The 20921-nt window shown below is 31.3% G+C and overlaps 1 protein-coding gene across 1 annotated transcript in view; it reads left to right on the top strand.

Moving 5' to 3' along the window:
- The window catches only part of LOC134702170 (uncharacterized), a 187349-nt gene that overhangs the window by 3725 nt on the left and 162703 nt on the right, over positions 1-20921 (top strand). The window contains exons 4-7 of the mRNA XM_063563249.1: positions 279-306; positions 1259-1578; positions 3783-3819; positions 14154-14390. Coding sequence (XP_063419319.1) covers positions 279-306; positions 1259-1578; positions 3783-3819; positions 14154-14390 — 622 coding nt within the window. The remainder of the gene's footprint in view (positions 1-278; positions 307-1258; positions 1579-3782; positions 3820-14153; positions 14391-20921) is intronic.

Genomic DNA, 20921 nt, shown 5'->3' on the forward strand with positions numbered 1-20921 from the left:
ATAATATCTTTATATATGTGTAGTGTTTTACAAAAAAAAACAATTATTTCTGCATTATATGCAATGTCATTATGTTCCTGCATTTCAATACATATATGCGTTTGCCTATGAATAATAATATGCCTTGAATCCTATAACACCAATGTTCCTATTTGGCATCACAGGACAACATGACAATTTACATTTTTATAGAATATGTATCGGGTTTTTCCTGGTTTTATATTTGATTTTGATACTATTAAAGACTTTAATTCAATTTTACCTCTGACATATTTCAGGTACACAGAGAGGATCAAACTTTAACAAGTAGGTGTATTTGTATAATTGAGTGGCTGATTCATTACAAAAAATATTTATCTTTAATTTATGGCTTCGAATCTTGCTTTATATAATTTCCTCAGTAATAGATTAACGTACCTGCATTTGGCAAAATTTAAGGATTATTTGGTCTTCAATGCACTTCATCTCCATACTTTATTTGCTCTTATTAATTTATTAGAGCCTTTCTGGTTATTTTAATCATTGCATATATGGTGAATTTATTTCTACTACACACAAACAAAATGAATCATTACATTTAAGTTTCATGTATGTTGATTTATTAACTAGATATATTCGATCATTTTTTATTGTAATACTTCAAAATAAGGATAAAAGATTGTTAATCCTGGTACCTTTAATAACTATTATGTCTCTGCCGCACGTTCCAAAAATGGTTTCTGTTCTCTTAACTTAATGTTATGAATCTTATTTATAATGCTTATTACCACTAAAAAAATCAATTTTGAATTTTGGTGACCAACGTATGCATACAAAGCTTTAAAAGTTTTGCATTTTGTTTTCTTTTTTACTGTGCCACAACCAAATGATATGAAACCAAATATTTATTACATGTACCACAAATCACATATCAAGTTTGAAATGGGTTATTTGTTTTGGCATTACTTTTGCTGATTAAGAGTTATGTTCCGTTAAAGAAGATACATTGCCAAATGCTTCGTTTCCTTTCTCTAACTTCAGTTTCCCTCAACATGTTATAAGCCATTTTCATGTATAGAATGCTACAAAACTCAAATCAGGAACAAATTTTGGTAGTGTTACTGTTAACGTTCTTGATTTATGTCCCTTTATAATGCTATATAATGCTATATGCAAATGGGGTATCATCTATGTCCCATGGACTATTCCACATGATAATATCATGTTTTGATATGACATTCAAAGAATTCCAGTTTCTTTCTGTCTTTTTTTGTTACAGAAATAGCTAATGTTGGCCTACAAGATGAACCTTCAGATGACGTAATTAATAGTTTGACAGAAAAACAATTGATAGGTGATTGCATTGTTCACTTAGGCATTGAATTAGAACTAAGCATTAATAGCATTAAGGCGACAATAAAAAACAATCCAAGGGATGTTTATGGTCAATTTCATGATCTTCTCATCAAATGGAAATCTGGCCAGGTAAAGCCAACAATCTACCGACTAATGGTAGCTTTGAAAAATGTTAAAGCGTCTGATGGACTAGCTTATGTGATGAAAACGTATGATGTTGAGCCAAACATTAATGACAGTTTGGTAAGTAGATAAACACATATACAGGAGAGTCTTAAATTGGTGAAATTAGCAAAAAATGTGTATTAATATCCCCATAGAAATGGAAAAGGTTATATCAGGGATTCAAAGCAATTTGGAAATTTATCTGCAAGACTTGTTTATACTATAAAGCTTGATCTCATATGTTTCATAAATTCATTTACTACTAGTAAAAAAATCATAAAATATCTGCACTCATATCTTGCTATGATACGTTCAGAAAAACTATCAGGTACAGACAAAAAACATTTTAATAGACGTATTCTTAGTACTCAATAACTCCAAAAGGTCATAAAACATGTATTGATTGCTGTTTTAGATGACTTCAAATTATGTGGTATGATTGCCAATGATGCAGCTCTCCAACAGGGACTAAATGACATTATACTTAACAAATATAGTGCAAAGTGCAGCTTTCAATAATGAGCAAGTTAACCTTTATCTGTCCTTTACCTTGAAATATAGCACTTTTAACTCATCATATATGTAAATTGTGATGTGCCCGTTCTAAATTGTTTTCTTATTTGTGGTCCAAACGCACATAAAGTATTTGTGAACAAAAACTCAAACATGAGAAATAGCTCGCCTAGACAAGTGCAGCAAAGTTTCATTATCTTATAATACAACTATCTTCAAATCGCTTTGCCAGCACACTAAGACCGCTGCAGCTTACATGTCTTACAAACATATCTACAATGAAAAATAATGAAATATAATCTTTTAAATCAGAAACAAGCATAATGTTCTTTTTAAGATCTGCAGAAAAAACGTAATGCGTAAAAACTTACAGTAATTATATACTTATACAAAACATGTTCACAGGGTGGAGGGAATTAAAACTTTACTGCACTAAGACTGAGCTTCCAAAGGTCAAGCTATGAAAATAGTAAAATCACAAAAAAAACTGAACTAAATTGAAAATCTAATCAGAAAGTCCATAATCACATGGCAAAATCAAATGACAAAACACATCAACAACGAATGGACAAAAACTGTAATATTCCTGACTTGGTACTGGCCTTTTGCAAATGCAAATGGTGGATTAAACCTGGTATTATAGCACTAAACCTCTCTCTTTGAAGACAGTCTCATCAAATTCCGTTATGTTTACAATGATGCGTGAACTAAACAGACATGATAAATAAAATGGTCAAAAATGGATTTTCAACGTAAACTTTTTCCGCGAATGACCAGTCTGTGTTGTCATATAAAGAACTTTAAACTCTTAACTTTATTAAGGTGACTTATTGTTATGCAAAATTAATTTAAATATTATTGTAAACATGAATAAATATTCATAATATAACAACAAACCCATGTGTTATCGATAGTTAGTAAATAAATTTATGTTTGCCAAACTTTCAATTATTATTATTAACTTTAACCTAAAACCCAAAGTTATGTCTTAGTGTTTTGGTCTACAAGCATACTCACCTTTATTTGTTGAGATTAATTTAAGGTGTATACCGGTATGTCTATCTGGTAGATATCATCTGACCTTTACCACATTGTCATGGTTCATTGTTTGATATAAAGTTTTTATGGTTAGAAATAATTTCTTGTCTCTAATTCTATGGAAATATATCCCTTTCCAAACCAATTGTATAAAACAAATTAATCAATGTGTGGTTGCCGGTGATCTCAGAAGATGATTGGCTGAGTTTTAGGGTCATAACCTTTCTCAGCTCATTGAACGAATGAAAATGTTCTAACAGGTGTTAATGACATTGACAACTTCGTGGAAAGTAGAAGGGGATTTTTTTACAGAAAAAAAAGGAGAATGTAATCATTAGAGAAACAGATTATTACATAGTTACGCGTGGATTATCGGATTTATCCAATCTCGATAGTTAAATTTTAATTTTTAAAGTCCTCGCCAAGGCTTGGACTTTAAAATTGACAATTTAACTATCTCAATTGGATAAATCCTATAATCCACTGGTATCAATGTAATAATCTATAGGTATACTATAGGCAAAAGGTCAACTATAGTTGGTGTATGGATTCAAAAGTGAACATGTATTTCCGACTTTGTTTATCTGACCTTGACCTCATTTTCTTGGTTCATGTAAATGTTATGGGATACTTGTCGTAAAACTGTATATTTAGGTCTATCAAAGTTTTATAGTAGAAAACACATTAAGGAGTCTTGGGTCAAACTCTATGTATGCTTGTTTATTCTACAGGAACAGGAAAAAAAGCAGTTTGACCCTAGTTTATCAGGTAAGTTTGACATTTTATTTATTTAATTTCTTTGATTTTAGTTTGGTTCAACGAAATTTATATTTGGTTTACAATTTGATTCAGAAGAAACATCGACATAGCTAGATAATACAATTCATTCTCTAATTACCACCACAATTTGATATTAATAAGTATTGTAATTTTCATTGTTATTAATAAATGTAATATACTAGAATACGCATGCAAAATCGCGGTCATTCAGAGCGCGGTTGAAAGTATGTTTAGTGTTGTAGAATGATTTTTTGTACAAACAAATAATGACTGGAGAAATCCAGGAAACATATCAAAAGTCATAGGTACTTGGGGAGAGGAAAACTGTTTTCTACTCTTCCTTTTTTTCCAAATCCCATTTTTGTGTTTTCTATTAATTTCAATATGAACATACGTTAAGTATATTACGAACTTCCTCTTGTGTTTTTGGTCATCTGATGAGTTAAGGCCGTTAGTTTTCTCGTTTGAATTGTTTTACAGTGTCTTATCGGGGCTTTTTATAGCTGACTATGCAGTATGGGCTTTGCTCATTGTTGAAGGCCGTACGGTGACCTATAGTTGTTAATGTCTGTGTCATTTTGGTCTTTGGTGGATAGTTGTCTCATTGGCAATCATACCACATCTTCTTTTTTATATTCATTACTATAAATAAAGTGTGTTTGCTTTTTACTATCAACCTCAGTTTACTTATCAATCCACGGTGGTCATTGTTTATTTATATAGACCCTCTCTATTCAATATATTTCGTGATACGATGAAGTTTTGTGAAAGATTTTATGACTTAAGAATTTCAGAAAAAGGTATCAACAGTCATGGGTACTTTGAAACAGGAAAATTGTTTTTCTAGCCCGGCTCCTCCTTTTTAGCTCACCTGTTCCGAAGGGACAAGTGAGCTTATGCCATCACTTGGCGTCCGTAGTCGTCCATCGTCTGTCGTCCGTCGTCTGTCGTCGTAAACTATTTCAAGAATCTTCTCCTCTGAAACTACTGGGCCAAATACTTTCAAACTTTAACTGAATGTTCCTTAGGGTATCAAATTTATAAATTGTATCCGAAGTTTTGATCTATCAACAAACATGGTCGCCATTGCTAAAAATAGAACATAGGGGTCAAATGCAGTTTTTGGCTTATAACTCAAAAACCAAAGCATTTAGAGCAAATCTGACAAGGGGTAAAATTGTTTATCAGGTCAAGATCTATCTGCCCTAAAATTTTCAGATGAATCAGACAACCTGTTGTTGGGTTGCTGCCCCCACTACAAAATGCTCAGAGTCTGAATTGACCAGTTTTTGTGCTCGACCAGTAAAATCGAGCATACATTTTACTCGACTAGTCTCGACATTGTCTCGACTGGACTTAACTGTACTTAAGTGTACTCGACTAGGTCTTGACTTTACTTAATTAGTCTGAAATGGTCTTGACCAAGGCTCGACCTGTCTCGACCTGTCTTGACTAGTCTCGACTCAGTCTGAACCAGTCTCGACCTGTCTCGACTAGTCTCGACTCAGTCTGACCCAGTCTCGACCTGTCTCGACTAGTCTTGACCTTCAAATTTAGTTTTGACTGGTATAAAGAAGCCCATCTAACTAAATTAAATATTGATCTTACAAAATTCAAACTTATTAGGTAGTTTGATTACTGGCTGTGAAATAAAAAAAACAATTTTTTTTACAATTGGTAAAAATAAAAATTATTATATAAATTCAGATAGGCATCTTTAAATTTTTCTAATAACTTTTTCAAATCAACTTGGATTTTCATCAAACTATGCACCTATCTAAGATATATATCAAGCTTACTGAATCCCATTTCATTTACTTTTTTGTTGTATAGCTATGAAATTTAAGAATTAAAGTCATCTCGGTAAAAAAAGCTAGGATTTGCAATTTGGACAAAATAGAGATAGGCATCTTTAATTTTTTTAATAACTTTTTCAAAATCACTTGGATTTTCATCAAACTATGCAGCTATCTTAGATATATATCAAGCTTACTGAATCCAATTTCATTTAATTTTTTGTTGTATTGCTGTAAAATTTAAGAATTAAAGTCATCTCGGTAAAAAAAGCTAGGATTTGCAATTTGGACAAAATGGAGATAGGCATCTTTAATTTTTTTAATAACTTTTTCAAATCAACTTGGATTGTCATCAAACTATGCAGCTATCATAGATGTATATCAAGCTTACTGAATCCCATTTCATTTACTTTTTTGTTGTACTGTTGTAAAATTTAAGAATTAAAGTAATGTTGGTAAAAGAAGCTAGAATTTGCAATTCGGACAAAATAGAGATAGTACACTTTAATTTTTTTAATAACTTTTTCAAATCAACTTGGATTGTCATCAAACTATGCAGCTATCATAGATGTATATCAAGCTTACTGAATCCCATTTCATTTACTTTTTTGTTGTACTGTTGTAAAATTTAAGAATTAAAGTAATGTTGGTAAAAAAAGCTAGAATTTGCAATTCGGACAAAATAGAGATAGTACACTTTAATTTTTTTAATAACTTTTTCAAATCAACTTGGATTTTGATCAAACTAGGCAGCTATCTTAGATACCTATCAAGCTTCTTGAATCCCAGGTTATTTATATTTTAGTTGTATTGCTGTAAAATTTAAGAATCAACGTATTCTAGGTATAAAAGCTAGGATTTGCAGTTTTGACAAAATGGAGATAGGCATCTTTAATTTTTTTAATAACTTTTTCAAATCAACTTGGATTGTCATCAAACTATGCAGCTATCATAGATGTATATCAAGCTTACTGAATCCCATTTCATTTACTTTTTTGTTGTACTGTTGTAAAATTTAAGAATTAAAGTAATGTTGGTAAAAAAAGCTAGAATTTGCAATTCGGACAAAATAGAGATAGTACACTTTAATTTTTTTAATAACTTTTTCAAATCAACTTGGATTGTCATCAAACTATGCAGCTATCATAGATGTATATCAAGCTTACTGAATCCCATTTCATTTACTTTTTTGTTGTACTGTTGTAAAATTTAAGAATTAAAGTAATGTTGGTAAAAAAAGCTAGAATTTGCAATTCGGACAAAATAGAGATAGTACACTTTAATTTTTTTAATAACTTTTTCAAATCAACTTGGATTTTGATCAAACTAGGCAGCTATCTTAGATACATATCAAGCTTCTTGAATCCCAGGTTATTTAGATTTTAGTTGTATTGCTGTAAAATTTAAGAATCAACGTATTCTAGGTATAAAAGCTAGGATTTGCAGTTTTGACAAAATAGAGATAGTACACTTTAATTTTTTCATAACTTTTTGAAATCAACTTAGATTTTCATCAAACTCTATAACTATCTTTGCAATATTCTTGCTAAATATCTTACTTAACCATAAGTTGTTATTTAGTTTGGTGTATTTCTGTCAAATTTAAGAATTTAACTAATCTACATGTAGGTCAAAAAGCTTTGATATTAGAAATATATCTTTCTTTAAATAAAAATATTAAATTTTTGTTTTAACAAAAAAAAGGTGTCTTTTTTAAGATTTCATATCTTTTTCAAATCAGCATAAACAAAATAAACCCCTTTTTTTGTAGTAAAACAAAAAATTAATATCATGAACTTTCATAACAATCCTTGAAAACCTTTTAAAAAAAGAAATGTGTTCCAAAGTTACAGTAAAAATTTATTTTAATCAAATCTTAAAATATTTTTTTGTCAAATTTAATGACATGGCACTATACATGGTTTAATTACATCAGTACACCTGAGTTTTACAGGTAAAAAGAAAGCCCTACTTTTCTTAAACTCGTGTATTACTAATCTAGAGAATTAAAAAAGCCTTGCGATTTAGATTAAACAGGATGTTGCAACTTTGAATAAATGTTATTTAGAATTTAAAACTCTCTGGTAGATGTGATCTTTTTAATAAGTTTGCCCCAATCAGAAGGTATTGCCTTATAAATCACCACAAATCAGAAAAACTATTTGAATAATTTCTTTAATTTTTTTTTGCTTTTTGATATATTTATAGGATATATATATCAAAAGGAATAAAACATTTAAGGAATTATATAACTAATTTATTTATACTTTTTCCAAAATTATGAGGAAAGATATATATCTAATATTGTAGCTTTTTGACCTACATGTAGACTAATTAAATTCTTAAATTTGACAGAAATACACCAAACTAAATAAAAACCTATGTTTCAGTAAGACTGATACATCACCAAGGTAGCTATATAGTTTGAATAAAATCCAAGTTGATTTGAAAAAGTTATTAACAAGTTTAAAGTGTACTATCTCTATTTTGTCAAAACTGCAAATCCAAACTTTTTTTACCCAGATTAAATTAATTCTTAAATTTGACAGCAATACACCAAACTAAATAACAACCTGGGATTCAGTAAGATTAATACATCAACAGGGTAGCTATATAGTTTGAATAAATCCAAGTTGACTTGAAAAAAATATTTAAAAAATTAAAGTGTACTATATATCTTTATTATACGACCGCAAATTTTGAAAAAATTTTCGTCGTATATTGCTATCACGTTGGCGTCATCGTCGTCGTCGTCGTCGTTGTCGTCCGAATACTTTTAGTTTTCGCACTCTAACTTTAGTAAAAGTGAATAGAAATCAATGAAATTTTAACACAAGGTTTATGACCATAAAAGGAAGGCTGGTATTGATTTTGGGAGTTTTGGTCCCAACATTTTAGGAATTAGGGGCCAAAAAGGGCCCAAATAAGCATTTTCTTGGTTTTCGCACTATAACTTTAGTTTAAGTTAATAGAAATCTATGAAATTTTGACACAAGGTTTATAACCACAAAATAAAGGTTGGGATTGATTTTGGGAGTTTTATTTTCAACAGTTTAGGAATTAGGGGCCAAAAAAGGGCCCAAATAAGCATTATTCTTGGTTTTCGCACAATAACTTTAGTTAAAGTAAATAGAAATCAATGAAATTTAAACACAATGTTTATGACCACAAAAGGAAGGTTGGTATTGATTTTGGGAGTTTCGGTCCCAACAGTTTAGGAATTAGGGGCCAAAAAGGGACCCAAATAAGCATTTTTCTTGGTTTTCGCACCATAGCGTTAGTATAAGTGAATAGAAATCTATGAAATTTAAACACAAGGTTTATGACTATAAAAGGAAGGTTGGTATTGATTTTGGAAGTTTTGGTCCCAACAGTTAAGGAAAAAGGGGCCCAAAGGGTCCAAAATTAAACTTTGTTTGATTTCATCAAAATTGAATAATTGGGGTTCTTTAATATGCCGAATCTAACTGTGTATGTAGATTCTTAATTTTTATTCCAGTTTTCAAATTGGTCTACATTAAGGTCCAAAGGGTCCAAAATTAAACTTAGTTTGATTTTAACAAAAATTGAAACCTTGGGGTTCTTTGATATGCTGAATCTAAAAATGTACTTAGATTTTTGATTATGGGCCCAGTTTTCAAGTTGGTCCAAATCAGGATCTAAAATTATTATATTAAGTATTGTGCAATAGCAAGTCTTTTCAATTGCACAGTATTGTGCAATGGCAAGAAATATCTAATTTCACAATATTGTGAAATAGCGATTTTTTTTTTAATTAAGAGTTATCTTTCTTTGTCCAGTATAGTAAGCAAGAAATATCTGCAAGAATTTTTTTTAATTGGAGTTATCTTTCTTTGTCCAGAATCAACTTAAATCTTTGTTATATACAATATACAATGTATATTCACTTTTTACTACCAACTGATAAATTTAAATAATCTTTACCATTCAGTGATAACAAGCAGTTTTTTTACATCATGTATTTAAATGAGTAGTAATTGTTGCAAACTCCATTAGAATATTTTAATTGAAATTAGTTTTGAAATAAGGGAAAGGGGGATGTGAATAAAAAATTGGGTTAAATTTTTCTCATTTGAAATTTCATAAAAAAAAGAAAATTTCTTCAAACATTTTTTTGAGAGGATTAATATTCAACAGCATAGTGAATTGCTCTAAGAGAAAACAAAAATTTTAAGTTCATTTGAATACATTCATTCTGTGTCAGAAACCTATGCTGTGTCAACTATTTAATCACAATCCAAATTTAGAGCGGAATCCAGCTTGAATGTTGTGTCCATACTTGCCCCAACCGTTCAGGGTTCAACCTCTTCGGTCGTATAAAGCTACGCCCTGCGGAGCATCTGGTTTTGTTTGAACTGCAAATTCTAGCTGTCTTGACCTAGATTAATTAAATTCTTAAATTTGACAGCAATTCAACAAAAAACAAAATAACCTGGAATTCAGTAAGCTTGATATATATCTAAGAGAGCTGCATAGTTTGATGAAAATCCAAGTTGATTTGAAAAAGTTATAAGAAAATTAAAGTGTACTATTTCTATTTTGTCCGAATTGCAAATCCTAGCTTTTTTTACCAACATTTCTTTAATTCTTAAATTTTACAGCAATACAATAAAAAAGTAAAAGAAATAGGATTCAGTAAGCTTGATATATATCTAAGATAGCTGCATAGTTTGATGACAATCCAAGTTGATTTGAAAAAGTTATTAAACAAATTAAAGATGCCTATCTCTATTTTGTCTGAATTGCAAATCCTTCCTTTTTTTACCGAGAAGACTTTAATTCTTAAATTTTACAGCAATACAACAAAAAAGTAAATGAAATGGGATTCAGTAAGCTTGATATATATCTAAGATAGCTGCATAGTTTGATGAAAATCCAAGTGATTTTGAAAAAGTTATTAAAAAAATTAAAGATGCCTATCTCTATTTTGTCCAAATTGCAAATCCTAGCTTTTTTTACTGAGATGACTTTAATTCTTAAATTTCATAGCTATACAACAAAAAAGTAAATGAAATGGGATTCAGTAAGCTTGATATATATCTTAGATAGGTGCATAGTTTGATGAAAATCCAAGTTGATTTGAAAAAGTTATTAGAAAATTTAAAGATGCCTATCTGAATTTATATAATAATTTTTATTTTTACCTATTGTAAAAAAAATTTTAATTTCACAGCCAGTAATCAAACTACCAAATGAGCGTGAATTTTGTAAGATCAATATTTAATTTAGTTAGATGGGCTTCTTTATACCAGTCAAAACTAAATTTGAAGGTCAAGACTAGTCGAGACAGGTCGAGACTGGTTCAGACTGAGTCGAGACTAGTCGAGACAGGTCGAGACTGGTTCAGACTGAGTCGAGACTAGTCAAGACAGGTCGAGACAGGTCGAGCCTTGGTCAAGACCATTTCAGACTAATTAAGTAAAGTCGAGACCTAGGTGAGTACACTTAAGTTCAGTTAAGTCCAGTCGAGACAATGTCGAGACTAGTCGAGTAAAATGTGTGCTCGGTTTTACTGGTCGAGCACAAAAACTGGTCAATTCAGACTCTGAGCAGTTTGTAGTGCCCTGAATTGATAATTTTAAGGAAATTTTGCTGTTTTTGGTTATTATCTTGAATATTATTATAGATAGAGATAAACTGTAAACAGGAATAATGTTCAGCAAAGTAAGATTTACAAATAAGTTAACATGACAGAAATGGTCAGTTGACCCCTTTAGGAGTTATTGCCTTTTATAGTCAATTTTTAACCATTTTTCGTAAATCTTAGTAATCTTTTACAAAATTCTTCTCCTCTGAAACTACTTGGCAAAATACTTCCAAACTTTAACTGAATGTTCCTTAGGGTATCTAGTTTGTAAATTGTATCCGAAGTTATGATCTATCAACAAACATGGTCGCCATTGCTAAAAATAGAACATAGGGGTCAAATGCAGTTTTTGGCTTTTAACTCAAAAACCAAAGCATTTATAGCAAATCTGACCTGGCCTTATATTGTTTATCAGGTCAAGATCTATCTGCCCTGAAATTTTCAGATGAATCAGACAACCTGTTGTTGGGTTGCTGCCCCTGAATTGATAATTTTAAGGAAATTTTGCTGTTTTTGGTTATTTTCTTGAATATTATTATAGATAGAGATAAACTGTAAACAGCAATAATGTTCAGCAAAGTAAGATTCACAAATAAGTCAACATGACGGAAATGGTCAGTTGACCCCTTTAGGAGTTATTACCCTTTATAGTCAATTTTTAACCATTTTTCATAAATCTTAGAAATCTTTTACAAAAATCTTCTCCTCTGATACTACTGGGCCAAATACTTCCAAACGTTAACTGAATGTTCCTTTGGGTATCTTGTTTGTAAATTGTATCCGAAGTTATGATCTATCAACAAACATGGTCGCCATTGCTAAAAATAGAACATAGGGGTCAAATGCAGTTTTTGGCTTATAACTCAAAAACCAAAGCATTTAGAGCAAATCTGACATTGGGTAATATTGTTTATCAGGTCAGGATTTATCTGCCCTGAAATTTTCAGATGAATCAGACAACCTGTTGTTGGGTTGCTGCCCCTGAATTGATAATTTTAAGGAAATTTTGCTGTTTTTGTTTATTATCTTGAATATAATTATAGATAGAAATAAACTGTAAACAGCAATAATGTTCAGCAAAGTAAGATCTTCAATTAAGTCAATTTGACCAAAATTGTCAATTGACCCCTTAAGGAGTTATTGCCCTTTAAAGACTTTTTTCACAATTTGTTCATCATGTTGACTTACTTTAAAAAAATCTTCTCCTTTGAAACTTCTGTATCAATTTCAGCCAAACTTAGGCTAAATGAGTTTCAGAGTATCTAGTATAAATTTTATATTTTATTTCCTTGTATGTCAAGAAACATAGCTCATATGGCTAAAATAAAACATAGGAGAAAATGATTATTTTTTTTGGCTTTTGAAGAAAATAGGACAATCCAAAAAACATTTAAATAAATTGAAAAGCCAAAATAATCATTGATGAGAGATTTAACCAAAAGAATTAAGGTGAGCGATTCAGGCTCTTGAAAGCCTCTTGTTTCTTTTCCAAAATGCCCTTGTTTCTTGTTTTTTTTATTCATTTCAATAACGCTAGCGTTTGTCTGTATATTATGAACATTCATTACTATAAATATAGTGTATTTTCTTTTTACTATCAATTCCCCGTTTACTAATCAATCCACGGCGGTCATAGATATATTGTAGAGAACCTCTCTATATAATCAACTCTGTGATCGCCGTGGTTGGTAACCTTGAAATTCATAGAAGATAGCAAATGCACTTTATTAGTATAGGTATGTTCAAACACAGAAAAATGCAAACCGGAAGTCTAATCTCACTTAAAATTCCATCCAATGACGGAAAAACTATCCAGACACATTTTTTCGTTTTCCTCCCAAAATTACCCATACGGAACTTATCATAAGCAAGGATGACAAATGCGACTATGGATGGTACATATAGGACATAGAGGTATAACGATAAATTTAGTGTGGAAGGAAGAGAAATGACACACAAAATGAGGTCTCCTCATTTAATAGTATAGATAAAAAGATTCACAAATATGCGCGTGTATTTCAAGCTTTGCAAGTACAGTATTGCCAACTTTGAACATGTTTGTCTTTTTGACTATTTTGATCAGAGCGTTATTCATGAGTCTTAAGTAGATGAAACGCGCAAAATCAACAATAAGCAAAACCCATAACGCATAGTAAGCTACAAAAGGGCTAAACATATCAAATTTTAGTCGTGCAAACGAGATTATTAACGGTCTATTTTGCTTCAGTGAACATCATATCTTTGCTTTTTTCGGAAACAATGTCAACCTCATCAAAAGTCTATAGTTGCATAATATGAAATTTGAATAGGGGGAATATTTGCTCTAATGGTCAGATCAGAAGTATTTTTTTTAGCATTACCAAATATTTGCTGGATTGTTGCCCCAAAAGTAGTCTTCTTTGTGATACAAATCATGTAAGCATGCTGTTCAAATCATGTTTAAGACAAGAATATACACTTATTTAAAAAGAAATTTGCTTATCACAAGTAACTTGAAACCAGACAAACAATAGTACACATGAGTCGGTGACATGACACAACATAGAAAACTAAAGAATAAACAACACAAATCCCACCAAAAACTAGGGATGATCTTAGGTGCTCTGAAAGGGTAAGCATATCCTGCTCCACATGTGGCACCCGTCGTGTTGTTTATGTTTAAAGTAGGTACCAGGACTTTGAATTTTCTTCTTTTGAATAGTTTCACATCTTCTGATTTTTGGGATTTTTTATACTTTTCTGTTTTGTTAATTACCTGTATTTAAGGCCTTCCTTTGACCTGTAATTTTTTATCTATTTGTCCTTTGGTCGATGAATAGTTGTCATATTAACACATATGACCACATCTCCTTATTCTCTATCATATTTATCATTAATTTTCAATGTGTTATCTTATATCATTTCATATACCAAATTAGACCTGAGGGATATTTTGGATCAAATGATGACAAAGTTAGTGATATCAGTGGATGACAGACGCAGCATTGAACAAAATACTGATCAGGAAAACACCATGCTAGATATAGTGATCAAAAGGGGAGAGCCTAATAAATCTATGTGTTTTTATGTTTTAATGCAAAATAGTGGATACGAAGATCTAGCAGAAAAATTGATGTCTGTTTCATCCAGCTCAGTGCCACCAACCACTAAAACAGGTAAGATCTGTATGTGTCATCATTAAACAGATCATAGAGATCCCTGGTGTGCATTTGATCTTTTCATCAACATTAGAAATAGCTGTTTATTTGTTACACTTATGACAATACAAAAAGAGTCGAATTATTGTAACATCCTACAAATTATATTTCATCTCGGCTTGCAATTTATAATATTTTACCAGATTTGGAATATTTTTTAAAATAAAATCAATTTGCATTTGTTCATGTGTACACTATTTGTTCATGGTACAATGCGTTTTCTGTAGCATATTTCAGACTATTTTAAAACAGTGTTATTTATCACTGTTTATGTAGTACTGTTCCCCAATTGTGTGGCCAACAAATTTACAATATTTAAAGGAACCTTGTTCACTAATTGATAGTAAGTGCTACTGCATCCAGAATGCTGCTCATTCTACCTTTTCAGGGACTAAACTTAACTGTTTTTCTCTAGGGGCCAGCTGGGCCCCTAAGATATTTTTTTCAGGGGCCCGCTTAAAATTTTAGGAGCCCACTAATCTTTATACTTAAATAAAACAAAACTGAAAATTACTTAGTATATACATTGTACTTACTAACAGTGTTCCAGCTTAAATCTCAGGGCAGAAGGGTGCTAGTTTTTCTGAAAGGGTACTTAAGCGCAATAACCGGGATTGTAAGGATACTTTGTATAAATTACCTTGAATATTGCTAGCTATAGACTCAGCTGGAGAACATTAGTTGTATTTAAACCTTATTCAGAAATTAATATGTTCTTGATGTTGGTTCCAGTCAGATTTTTTTTTATCAAATTATCATACCATGAAGCAAAGTAAATCATTTTGATGTTTATGTTAACAAACTTGTACATTTGTTAAGTGCTCCCACGTAAGGAGGATCATTCATACAAGAAGTAAAACAGGAAGTAGTCTTCATATATGTTCAAATCACAGGCACTTGTCTCAAAAAAAAATTTCCTATATACCTTAATATAACATATGTTTGCACCTGTCCTAAGTCAGGAATCTGATGTACAGTAGTTGTCGTTTGTTTATGTAATATATACGTGTTTCTCATTTCTCGTTTTGTTTATATAGATTAGACCGTTGGTTTTCCCGTTTGAATGGTTTTACACTAGTAATTTTGGGGCCCTTTATAGCTTGTTGTTCGGTGTGAGCCAAGGCTCCGTGTTGAAGGCCGTACTTTAACCTATAATGGTTTACTTTTTAAATTGTTATTTGGATGGAGAGTTGTCTCATTGGCACTCACACCACATCTTCCTATATCTATATACATATAAATTTTTTGAGACAAGTGCCTGTGGTTCAAATACAAACTTCTTTGATTCTTCTTTAAATGTATGTTCATGGTATGAAACAAAAGTTTTTCTAATGAAGCCTTATTGTGAAATCCTACTTGTAGTCTTGAAAATGTTTTATGTGGTAACCATTATAATATTTGAATTATTGCCACTAGAAATGTATCATAAGATTTGACAATATGTATTTTAGGTTGTTTCCTATCAAAATTATCTCCCTTCAAATTTTCAACTTCCTGTTGACCTTTAGACAATATGGCTCTTTCTTTAAACATTAAATATTATCTCAATCCAAGCCATCCTCTAATAGTGTTGATCAAAATATATTTTTCAATAAGTTTTTAATGAAGATTGGATATCAAACTAGATATTGGGATTTTTATTTACGAGATTTTAAATTTCGTTTTTTTATTAAATATTTTTGTAAAAAGCGATTCAGGGACAAGTTACCGGCTTGTAATGACTCGCAGGACAATAAGAAAACATCCCTTTCACGATGCTTATTGAACAGTAAAATAGAAAACACTGTTCAATAATGAAATTATCATAGAAAATTTAGCAGAACTAAGAAAACATGCGGAAAGAAGAAGGTATATATATGCAACATCGTGACTCCGGATTGAAAACATAGCTATTCGACTGGGTTCAGTTATTAGAAATAACCTACTGGTTTTCGGAAATACTCTATATTTCTATATCGCTTTTATAAGACAAACAGGTTTCCTTTTGGGAACAGTCTTTGTTAATATCGCGGGGGAAAGGGTACAAATGGGATTTACTTCATTTTTTTACAGTCGCCAGCTGGGCGACCATGATGACTAAATATATTCGCCCAGCCGAAAATCTGGTCGCCTCGGGCGCCCGGGCGAGCGTTAAGTTTAGTCCCTGCTTTTTCATTTGTATGGTCTCAGCTGCTGGTTTATTTTCTAGCAACAAATGTTGTTTACACAGACATCTTACAATTGCGTATTTTGCATTAAAAGACAGTAGGAAAGATAGGTTGACTGACCAATTTGTGGCCTAAATCATAAAACACTCTAGATGGGTCAAGACGATGGATAAAACGACAGGACAAATGAATTGTTGATTACAACTCTTTTACTGACATCAATATTTTCAATATTTCCGACAATCATTTCTGTTAAATTGTTCCTTTTAAAATTGTTACACGATGAGACTGTTGTTCCCATATTTTGGCTATTTTATTTATCATGTCTGTTTAGTTCACACCTCATTGAAAATATAACAGAATTTGATGAGACTGTCATCAAAGTGAGAGGTTTAGCGCTTTAAAACCAGGTTTAATCCACCATTGTTTACATTTGAAAATGCCTGTACCAAGTCAGGAATATGACAGTTCTTGTTCATTCGTTTTTGATGTGTTTTGTCATTGGATTTTGCCATGTGATTAGTGACTGTCCGATTGGATTTTCCACTGAGTTCAGTATGTTTGTGATTTTACCTTTTGATAGATTAATGGTTGATGATTTTTTATATTGATAGCATCTTTATAAACCACAAAAATAATTAAGGAATGACTGTAATATATTTTCTGTCTATGAAGTAATAACATACAAAATGTGGGGCACACTGAATAACCCGCCACATTTGTTATGTTATTTCGAATACGCAAAAAAAATATTACAGTCATTTCTTATAATTTAGTTCTTAATTATATTTTGAACCGTAGAAAATCACGAAAAAACTTTGATGACGTCACGGTCACATGACATAATTATGTCTATGAGCTGATAACAAAACGACGTCAGCCAATCAGAAGACGCCTTACATCCAAAATTAAATAATTCAGGAATATCAAAAATGAAAAACAAAATTAGGATTTAAACTACTGAATGCTTTCTTTGATGGCATATTACTTATCTATTGAACTATATAACATGACATAAATTTGTAAATGGTTTTAAAAATATTATTGATTACTTACATTATGCATTATCAGATAGATACTATTAAAATAAAAACATGACAAAAGCAACAATTCCTTTTTTAGCAGAAATGTTCCCCTTAAATGTCATTGGTTCAAATAGTAATTGGTTTATAATGGGAACTTATTTTTAATTGTAGTGAATTAGACAGCAAACATTATCACCGAAGAACTGATGTATAATATAAATATGTATATTATTTTAGAATTACAAGATGTTCCAGATTATAAAATACGTCTACAGAAGAATTACCTAGAAATAATCAAGACGTTAAACCACGACCAGTAGATCTACAACAACGGTGAAAGTGAAAGTACAGAAAAAAGGCAAACAAAAAAAAGGAGGAAGAACATGTGCTTTAAATATTGTTTTTATTTTCCATAAACAAATATTACCTAACAGATAGGCTCGGAATGATGAGATAGAAAAATGAATCTATCAACCCTTGAGACATTTTTCAATCAATGTGAAAAGTGCAATGAAAGGATATTTACAAACTGCAGTTTCATTTTATGATAATGATTTAGATATAGATTCATCTGTAATGGTATAGGTAGATGTAATTTTTGTAGATGTTTGTATGTTTTTGCACATTTGTACATTTTCTAGGTCAATTGACTATTCACCAATATATTGATGCTTCATGCTGAAGTTCCAAACATTCTGATACTGTTCCGTCGAATGTGATTGTTCAGTGCATTTCAGTGTTGATACTTTAATATTTGTTTTCTAATGACATGTAAATTTATGAAATATTTTGGGTAGCAGTACAGTCTTAAAATGATTTTCTATTGAAATGGTTTTTATCAGATAATTTCAACGTACATATGTATGTATGTGACAATGTCTAAAGACAGGAGCCTGTCCCAAGTCAGGAGCCTCTGGCCTTTGTTAGTCTGGTATGATTTTTGATTTAAGTTTCTTGTGTATAATTCAGAGTTTAACATGACGTCCATTATCACTGAACTATTATGCATATTTGTTTAGGGGTCAACTGAAGGACGACTCCGGGTGCGGGAGTTTCTCGCTGCATTAATGGCTTTCAGTTGGTGTAAATTGTCAAATTAAAAGCCTGGTTCACTTTACAGTTTTAGTGTCAAATACACTGTTAATTAACAATAACTACCTTAGCTTAAGGTCATACATAATTTGTCTCTTTAAAGTAATTTGACAATAAATTAGAGTAACTGCTTGATAGAGATCAAGTCTTATAACATATTGAGTATAAATACATACCAACATATTACATTATTTTATTTTTCTATCCGAGAACAATAAAAAAACATTTTGAACAGTATTTTATTTATCTCTACTTCATATAAATGCTTAATTATTTTATTAAATGTTAAAATCAGCAATTCTGTTTGGTCAACAGTGCGAGGGATTTAGAGCCAGTAAAGAACTTTTAAAACCCCTATACGTAAGTATAGTTTGCACTTTATGATACATGACCCAAGCACTTAAGTCAAGTTAGCTATAGAGATTTTATAAAACTATTTAAATACACTTTACACAACTAAAGGTGTCATTGCATTAACTTTTTCATTATTGTGATGATGTCTTTGTCATTTTACTTTTAACCATTGTTTTGTGAATATTTTTTAATGTTATGTTATATATCTATTGTATATAAATGTTAAATAATTGGATACAGATTAAAAAAAGACAATTTCGGCTAATTTTCACTTAGTACTTCACCATGAGAACTTGTTCGGGAAAGTGCAGGGGCGTAGCTAGAAAGAAACGACGTGGAAGCAAGTTCTGCCGAGCGGAGCGATGCGAAAAAATTTTAGGACCCTATTTTGCAGAAAAATGTTTCTTTTCGGTTTTTGGTCATAGGACGGCTGAAAGAGGAGCTACATGTATATGTAGATAAAAATTTATGAATGTAAAACTATTAATAAATCTTCTGAATAGAGTAACAAATAAACAACTCATATTTTTTATAAGAATTTACTCAAAATTGTCCAAAATCTGCTCTTTGGGTCTTGGAAGAAAGAAACTTCTCTTAGACTATTACTTTGTCAATATTCTCACTGAAATCCCGATGAATATGCAGTAATGCTATGTAACTGTCGTTGTTCATTGTTGATCGTATATTTGTTTTCAATTACATATGTAGTACCGTGACTGAAAGATCTCCATCATGGTATGGTAGCACTCGCGAGATGTTATAAACCAGCGTACGTGTCCGGCATCAAGCGACCTTCCCAATTGAATTCATCCAAATTACATGACAGGTCAGTTTCGTATGTCTCAGACAATATTGAGATTTGTGATATTTCCTACATTATGATGACGCAGATACAGTGCAAAGAAGATAATACTTGAAGCGACTCGACTTTCCATTTCCCTTATCATATGGTCTAAAAACGCAAATAATCATAAGACTTTCCAATACTGTTTTGGCGTGGTTGCAGGGTGATTGGCTCCGGTAGTCTGTCGACCACTTCGCCTCGGCATATTTTCAACGATATCGAAGGGATCTAATAATTCTAATGCCGATTGGTACATTTCATTCCAAACGGATGAACTGTACACTGTGAAATATTCTCCAAAACTACATGTCTTAGACTGAATATAAATTCAAATCTTGTAAAAGATACAAGTTACCTCCTGATCTTGTCATTTTTTTTTTATTTTGAAACCAAATGTCGTTATTTAATGATATTTCATTAATTAAAAAGGTGACAACATAGTTGTTTCCTTTAACATTCAATTTATAAATTTTGATTTGCCATTTCTTTTTTGCATGCCAAATCAATTTACACGCAACTGTGTGTAAGTGTATATGGAGCCACGATTTTTTTCTACATGACTCGAACAGCTTCATCAACACTTGTAACTATGGGTTGTCAAACTAATATCCGGGACACCAACAGTCTCCGACGTTAAACAAATATTATAATCATAATAGTCTAAGATATTACATGCATCACGCGTCGCTGTCCGATTCCGATTGACAACTCATTGGACATTTCTCTCTCTCTCTCTTCATTTCTTTTTTTTTTTTTCTTTTTTTTTGTGTGAAAACGACGTGGATGCACGTGCTGTCGTGCCTCCCGGTAGCTACGCCCCTGAAGTGTTCAATTTGAATAAAAAGAAATGTACCCTTAATACTTGAATTACACTGAATTACGTATGCATTATGATCTGAGATTTGTTTCTTCTGTGCAGGACATGAACTGAATTTGAATTTTTATCAGTTGACATGTATGATGTTATATATTTATAGTAGTTCGGGGATATTCAGTTTAACAGTAATTTTATAAATATTTTTCCTCA

The sequence above is a fragment of the Mytilus trossulus genome, unplaced genomic scaffold (assembly GCF_036588685.1).
Source record: "Mytilus trossulus isolate FHL-02 unplaced genomic scaffold, PNRI_Mtr1.1.1.hap1 h1tg000406l__unscaffolded, whole genome shotgun sequence".
Classification (NCBI taxonomy): domain Eukaryota; kingdom Metazoa; phylum Mollusca; class Bivalvia; order Mytilida; family Mytilidae; genus Mytilus; species Mytilus trossulus.